At 34.0% G+C, this 8862-nt stretch overlaps 1 protein-coding gene across 1 annotated transcript in view; it reads right to left on the minus strand.

Moving 5' to 3' along the window:
• Nucleotides 1–3192: 3192 nt before the first annotated feature.
• Papolg (poly(A) polymerase gamma) overlaps nt 3193–8862 on the minus strand; it is a 38329-nt gene continuing 32659 nt past the window's right edge. Inside the window, exon 22 of the mRNA XM_015479643.2 lies at nt 3193–7288. Coding sequence (XP_015335129.1) covers nt 7190–7288 — 99 coding nt within the window. The 3' untranslated portion in view covers nt 3193–7189. The remainder of the gene's footprint in view (nt 7289–8862) is intronic.

Here is an 8862-nt window from a genome sequence, read left to right on the forward strand (position 1 = left end):
TCAAAGCATCATTCTCCTACCCCATGCTGGTTAGATAGTGGATAGACTAGTAAAACGTTCTACACATTTTATTTTATTTTTTTAAAAGGTCATCTCCTTCCTACCTCTTCCTCATTTTTTATTTCTTTTCTCTAGAGGCAACCATCTTCAACATTTTAAGACTTTCCTTCTCCTAGTCACATATTTCTAAATAACATGCTTATACTAGATTTGTCAGTTTTAGATATTTTCTACTTATTACTATTGAAGATAAGGATTTTACCCTCTTAGGTCCTGTCTTCCTCACTCTCACATCCTTTTCAATAGAAATTTTTTGGCTAGTTCAGTATTCTCTACCTACATTAGTAAGACTATGTGAATTCACAGCTGAGCCATGTAATGTTCTGTTGTCCCATTTCTTTTTTTTTATTTGGCTTTTGGAGTTCTCTAAAATGAAAATGTGCCATTTAAGAAATTTACTTGATTTTTCTCAAGCTCTGTGACAGTAGTGTTATCTTCTCACTGTGCATAAGCATATCAGGTATTTATTTATTTTTTTTTCTTGGTGATATTCCTTCTGGATCTCTTTCTTTCTGGTCTGATGGCTAAGGAATCCTAAGAGATTACCTGTCTCCTCTATTTGGAGTCCTGCTGGTCTTTGGGGATATTTTCATGACAGCTACCTAAAGGTTTAAAGGGCAAATGTTTTAAGATGGGAGAAAATAAGCATAGGGTGTTTAAGCATCAGTTAAATTTCCATAGATCTAAGTGACAGAACCAGGATATAATGAAGCTCTCTGCAGTGCCCCCTTCATCTTGGAACAAATGACCATCGTTGCAACTGGCCAGCATACCCTGGAAAGTCCACACCTCATGGGATGATATGGGGTGGTGGAGATTTGATGGATATCTCTAAGTCCTTTCCTGAGAGATATGGTTAAACACTTGGACTTTGAATCATATTTCCGGAATCTGCCACTTAATGGTTATGCAATTTGGAGCTGGTTATGTAATCTCCCTAAGCCTCAATTTCCTCATTTGTAAAATACGAATAATAGTGCTACTTCATAGGGTCATCATAAAGATTAAGTTCCATGATGTTTTAAAGGGCACATTAGAAAATGCTCAGTGAATGTGAAACACTTTCATACTTATGGCTTAGAACTTCCCTTGTATCTAGTATCCTTGCATTTCTTGGCCATATTGAGCCTTAAGAGAGCTGTGTTCAATAGAATTCTCTGCATGAGTGATTTCTGCCTCTCAATTGAATAAATCTTGGTTAATAAGCTATCCCTGTCATTCTTCTGTTTAATCCCAGGCCCCTTTCTGAAAGTTGATGCCATCTGTTGGCCAGCTGAAGTCAACTGACCAATATTAAATTCTATCCAAAGGTCCCAATTTGTGCTTTTTGCTGTGTTTTACACTCTTGCTGTATTAATGATTGATGCAAAGTGTTATGGTTTTTGGGTCAGAATCTTTTCTTGGGAAAAGGGAATATCTGTACTTGATCTACTTCTTTCTCATCTTTCATCCTACTATCCTTTCCTGAACTATTTGCTAAGAATATTTGCATTACAGAACAGAGAAAAGACAGATGATGCAGGTTTGAGAAGAACTTTGAGGAAGAGAGCTTTTAATGCAGTGTAATTCAAAGTGTAGGTAACAACTCAAGACTGATTGTGAAATCACAACTGCTATCTAAAATATTGAAACAAAATAAAATACCTGTGTTACACACAGTAAGGAGACATTGTTTTTGTGAACTTCTTTTAACTGTATGTGTGCATATATATAATACATCTTTCTATACACATATTCAAGTATGTATATATGTGCTAACTTAACAATATAAGATGCACTTCTTATGCAGGATTACTGTTGAAAAGTTTGGAAAGGGTATCTTTAGGATCTTCATTAAGTTTTGTTTGCCTTCTTGAACTTTAGTTTATCGGTCTCTCTTTAAGATAATCAATCTTATTGAATTATAAACAAAAGAAAATAAAACAAATCAAAGACCCCAAGGAAACAAGGACTCATGTTTCCCTCTTCAGTATTTTCTGGGCACTCACTACATAAGAAATCTTGGATGAATGTCACTACTTTGAAACCTATAGGCTTCTCAGGGGAAACAAACAGGTAAACTGAAAGTTATGCAAATTAAAATAATTTAAATGTTAAAAAGGTACAGGTAACGTGTTGTGAAGATAGAGTGAGTCACTCCAGCCAGGGTACCTGGCTGGAGGCTCTATGCAGCTCAGAAAAGTAAAATATGTCAACAAAGATTGGCAAGAAAGGACTTGGCAGTGTGTCTTTTTTAAAGACTCTTCCGTAAAACAGTTTGGTTGGATCATAAAGTTTGATAGTTTCAAGAATATGAGCTTTAAAGGCAATATAATCTATTTTGTTCTTAATTCTGTAACACATTTGAATCCACAAAGTAACCCGTTTTGTTAATTTACTTTAAAACATTTCAGCAGTGTGACAATTCTATTTGTATAAGTCGTATCCCAGGAACAGGAAGTGGCTTCAATCAGAAAATCAGTCCAGGGATGATTGACCAATTGGGAAACCCTCACTTCACAAGTAACTACTAGAAGTCCTATTGTCTGTACTTCAGTCAATACAGGAGATTGTAGCTTAATAAGTATCCAGTGTGTTCCCATTGGTGACATATGTGGCTTGCTAGTAACCTTGAAACTCAAATTTGTGAATCCAGTACCAGGATGTAGACTAGCTGTGACTAGCCACTGTGTTCTTACAAGAATGTACCTTGTAACCTATGCTTGTCTGTATAGTATTTAAGGTTTGATTGCTACACACACCTCTGTTCAGTCATTAGCACAGAGGACTCTGGTTGCCTGATGCTGACCTCAAAGATGACAGAATTTTGCCTCCATTATTTGATACAGATGGCTCAAGTGACCTTTTCATGAAAGTGTGGTCAGAGCACCCGAAAGGGCAGAAAGCTGAAACTTCTTTGAATTCAGAGCAGATTGTACAAACTGTTACTGCTTGCTAATAAATGTTTAATAGGTGATTCTGTGTGAGGCAAATTGATTCTGAGCTTTGCTTTCGTATTAAGTGGGAAAGGATAACACTATCTACCAAAAAGAGTCTGAGTGAAAATGACCAAATTGGCTATCAATTTGAAAAATAAGGAAAGACTTCTGGTACTTTTGAGTTGCTCCCAAATAACATTACTCAACCACCACCTATTTATCAAAGCAAGTTTATTTGATTACTTATTCCAGACAAATAAGTCTCATATGTACAACTAAGAAATAAAACAATCCAAATAAAGGCAGGAAAAATTAATATGAACCACACAAACATCTAGAAAGGAACAGCAGCTGCATTCATTTTATAGAATACTGTGAAATGATGTAGCACCATTTACATCAAAGACAGCCTAAGTACTTTCAGTCTGTTAAAATGCAGTAATAGCTTAAAATTATAACAAACTTGATAAATTTATGTTTAACTGATTTTAAATATAAAATTATATCAGAAAAATTATTTCAAAAAATTAGGGAATCTGGGAAGGACATGACGTTGTACAATTCTTCAGAAAACCTCAAAGGAAATAATTTGTTATTATTGAGACTGGTTTTCTTCCATCTGTGCACTATTTGTTATTAGCATCACAACCAATTTAGATTCTAAGCTTTGGATGATTTGTTAGGCAGTTGTTTATTTAAACACAAACACTTTATACAAAAATATTTATTTTTAACTAAAACACTTCTATTTATTGGTCTGTTCAGTGTGTTCTGGCCTGAATGACAAACATGGAGGAGAAAGTGAAAAATTTAATGCTACTGAACGCAAAGGATTAGGACCTTTGATGATTATTTCTATTTTATATCACTTATAATGATCATTCTAAGCTATTTTACTCAGATGGATCTTAGGTTAAATTTGTTAGAACTAAGGTTTGACCCTGTTAGTGGATTTAACATGAAGAAATATGATAATCTGATGTCGGTATATTTTTATCATGTTGGTATGTTTCATCTGAAGTATATAAAGAACTTTAGAAATAGTGTTCCAGATCCTCTACCAATACTTTACTAGTTAAGAGCCACAGTACATTTTCAGAAATACACCACAGCAAAATCAAATGGAGGAAATTTGAAATATTCTAGGATTGTTCAATCCTAGTGGTTCCTACCTCCTTTCCCTTTTTCAGGTCATGAATCACTTTGAGAAACTTATGAAAGTTATGACCCCTCATCCCCCTAAAATGCATATAAACAAAAACATGTCATATATAAAGGGTTCATGATCCCCAAGTTAGGAATTCTCATTTCACAACTGTGGGATAATAGTGGAAAATAACTTTAGCCTATTTTCTTTAATTGCTACTATAGTATAAAATAAGCACTTAACACCATCTTAAGATAAAGTTCTTATTTTAAGCACCAATAAACTTGGAAAATTCATTCTTTTGCCCCAATTTTACAAAGTTTTCAGCCAGTTACTATCTCTAAGTCCCTAAGGTTTAAACATCATCTATTTTCCTTTGATATATACTATTCTCCAGAGTTAGTCACTGAAAAATGAATATATTAAAATCTAATACTGTGTGAAAATAAATATGTGTCTATATACTGAAGAATAGGTTATGGGACTTTATGAAATGTATTTCTAGGTATAGTTCCACTTGAAAATGAATACATGTAGTGCCTCTGAACGTAACATACAATCCTAGACCACACTGTCTCCTTTTACTTCCCTGGAACCAATACAATGGAAGCTCCTGCTATGGTCACGAAATGTACCGAATCCTTCCTGCTTGTCAGGATGAGAAATACACTTCTGAGTAAACCCACCATCTCAAAAGCATCTTATCAACCTCCATGACTGAACAAGTTGAAGAATACTATTCTTGAGGATTCTAATGTTGAACCATTGACCATGGCTTAACATCATGCAGAATGGATCTTTAATCTAAGAGAAATGACTATATTATGGTAGGGGGTCAGATTTGTTGTTTTCTTGTTAAAGAAAAACTCCACTGGCCACTCCAAAGAATATGTTTCTATAACAGGGTAAACACGGAGATATAAGGAATTCTTTTTTTTTTTTTTTTGTGGTGCTGGGCCTTGTACATGCGAGGCAAGCACTCTACCAACTGAGCTATATCCCCAGCCCTATAAGGAATTCCTAAAGAGATGTTAAAGACTGATTTATAAAAGCAGGGGAGAGGAAATACAGAAACACAGAGACACTTCAAGTATATAAAATTTAATTAAGTCCCTTACCAAAGAATTTTCAAAGTTTGAAGTCAAGTGACAGTTATTCAATTCTTTCATAATCATTCAATTTTGTCCAAATAAGAGTATTTGTAAAACAAATCCAAAAATACGTGAATACAGGAAAAGGGTCAGCTAAGAGAATGACTTTGCCATGGAAACTACAACTTGGTTATGGGATTTCATTCTTATCTTTTGCTGATAGAGAAAAAGTTAACAATGGAACAATTATTTTTCCTTCTAGAAGTTTGCCACATTTTTCTTTGTACAAGCTAAACACTAGAATTTGTATTTCAGAGACCTAGGGGATGGGAAACAGGAGTGGGAGATGGGAGATACTGCTCTCTGACAATCTGAATTCAAGAATTTAAACTCAACAGTAAAGGGGCTTGCAAGAGAAAATGGACTGCTATTTCTCCACTGACAAGATGGCATCCCATGAGTCCTATAAAATATACAACCAGGTATTTCTTCACTATTCAATGTGCCATTCTGTTTTTCCTACTGGCCCACTAAATGTGGTATGAAAGCTGAAGAACTGTAACATATACTGGCATTCCTGGCTGTGCAATCTATACATTTTCATTTTAAATATAATAATTCAAGCATAATTCATATTTAAAAAATTAGACTAAAGAGAGACAGTAAAGGTTTTAAAGGTTTCTCTTTGAAAAGATGGTATCTTACAGTACATACAAAAATACTCTGAAAATACATACGACTTCATTTACAAAACACTGAATCAACATATTACAAGAATTACATGGTTATGGATTTTAATAAACTGAGCATGCATTCATGAAACTTAAAAAAATATTAAGAAGTGCATTGAAAAAAGCAGTGTAAAAAAAGACAACTAATATAGTTAAATAAAAATTACAAAGGTCCTGAGCCAATTAATGGTTGTTAACAATGTCATTCAAAAATGCCTTTAGAGTTCAATAAAATCCACTGCTTATTTCTGCATGCCTAGTCCGTGAAGAAATTTTGAAGTTGTGGGGTAAATTATGGTCAGGAATTATCATGCCGAGTTAATTTTACACTTCAAAAATACAAGTTTGCCATATGTAAAGGTATCTTGTTGATGGTGAAATGAGTTGATCCTCAGTAAAAAATACCGGTCAACTAACAAGAATGGCATGAGATAGTAGGATACGTAACAATTTCACCATTCATATACTGACTTTCAGTATCCTGGATTTATTTTGATTTTTAATAAAGATGCATTTCAAAGGCCTCCATGGGAGGCAAAATATAGAGAATTTATGGTGCCCAACTCTTATGTAATCACTGGACTAATCCTCCCTGGTAACTATGCAACATTAGGACAGAAAGGCACAAAAAGAAAAAAACAAAAAAAAAGTTTAAATATTCCATGTGCCATCTAGAAAAAAATAATTTAAACCAACAGAACAGACAATACATCTACACAAATGAAGGAAGCAGAAAAGATATCTCACATTCATTCATCTCAGGTTTCAGAAACTGGCTCTGATACTAAAATAAATGCATTAACATTTGGAAAATTACAAGACAAAATTTTTTTTCAACTTTTTCAGTTCTATACAATGATTACAACATAAGACTTAAAAAAAGAAAAAAGAAAGTGTTTAGCACTTGTTTTCAGTGTCCAAGTGGCCAAGAACTGGTTCCCATAACAAGAGAAACAAACATCAAAAGTTAAGGCAGTAAAACCTTCAAATGCGAAGCCATAATAGTGTAGATGACAATTTGATAGCAGGTGATCCTCAGAGGAGTGTATGTAGCAATCAGTGAGAGAATGCTACAGCATCTGCAGGTCAGTGTGAGAGTTCAAAAACCACTTCAAGGTTGTTAGGCTGATGACTGTAACTTTCACCTATTTTACGTATAACAGCCACTTCTATTTTGAAAATAGTGGCTATATCTATGCCACTATATGATTGCATGCTCACTTAAGTGAGGAGGCACTGCTTTTACCGATTAAGGGTCAGTCGAATGGAATTTTTGATGACACGGATGTTATTTGCTGGAACTGGGGATGATGAATCTGGTAGTTCTTTACTTGGTAGTCTCTATTAGAAAGATACAAAAACAAAAAAGGAAAAGCAAATGTTCACGTATATATATATATATAAATATATAAAGCATTATATATGTGATATCTGTATATATAGAGAGCTATATATAAAATAAAGCATCCAGCTGTTTCTCTCCAAATTCCTTAAGCTCCTAATTACTCAGGTATGTGTTGAATATTTCCTTCCGGTATTGTTTGTTCATTTTCTTTCTTGCTTTTGGAAGTTTTTTTTTTAAAAAAACACAGAACTGAAAAGTGGAGGAACAAGGGAAAGGAGAAGAATTGGCATGAGGGTGAGAAGGTATAGGAGAAGAGGGCTATGTTAAATCAATTGCTACTTCCAGATTGAGAAATACTACACAGATGCTAAGCACTGCTACAAATAAGTAAAATAAAGGTACTGTGTCCATCCATCTATGACTAAATGTTTAAACAAACAAACAAACAAACAAAAATGCATAAAGAACCTAGTCCCTGAAGTCAGGCAATGATACTAGAAACAGGAAGTACACTGTAACTAAACAGGAAACTCTTAGGGTGTGAAATGAAAAATGAGGGTTATGGAAGAAAGTCTGATATTTGAGTTATATCCTTCAACTAGTTTCTGTAATACATTCATCAATCTTCCAATCGTGAGATACATAATTTTTCCGGAAAACCGAAGTTTTTAACCTAGGTAGGTAACTGATGACAGTGAAATTCAGGGACATCTGTGTGAGGTATTCTGAGGATGCTAAAGATTATTATATAATGAAGAACCTAAGGAATTGAGAAGCAAAGAAAGACTTCTAAAAATATAGACCTGTGTGATGCAAGCAGTATGATAGGGGCTGGGGTTGTAGCTCAGTGGTAGAGCACTTGCCTAGCCTATGTGAAGCACTGGGTTTGAGTCAAGCACCACATAAAAATAAATAAATAAAATAAAGGTATTGTATCCATCTACAACTAATATATATATATATATATATATATATATATATACACACACACACACACACATATATATATATATATATATATATAGTATAAACCAGTATCCTGGTTTTATTTTGATTTTTAATAAAGATTCATTTCGAAGGCCTCCATGGGAGACAAAATATAGAGAATTTATGGTGCCCAACTCTTATGTAATCATTGGACTACTCCTCCCTGATAACTATGCAACATTAGGACAGAAAGGCACAAAAACAAAAAAAACAAAAAAAAGTTTTTTATATATATATATATATATATATAAAGTTTTATATATATATATAAAAAAAAGAAATAGCATAATAAAGTTTCTTGTCAAATTCTCTGTGGTACATTGGCTAAATAAATTTCTCTATTTTCACTTCCATCAAAAAATTATGGCTGGGTGTGGTGGGGCATGCCTGTAATCCTAGCAGCTTGGGAGGCTGAGACAGGAGAATCAGTTCAAAGCCAGCCTCGCCAACAGCGAGGTGCTAATAAGCAACTCAGTGAGACACTGTCTCTAAATAAAATACAAAATAGGGCCAGGGATATGGCTCAGTCGAGTATCTCTGGTACAAAAAAAAAAAAAAAAAAAAAAAAAAAAAAAAAAAAAAA

The sequence above is a fragment of the Marmota marmota genome, unplaced genomic scaffold, assembly GCF_001458135.2.
Source record: "Marmota marmota marmota unplaced genomic scaffold, marMar, whole genome shotgun sequence".
Taxonomy (NCBI): Eukaryota; Metazoa; Chordata; class Mammalia; order Rodentia; family Sciuridae; genus Marmota; species Marmota marmota.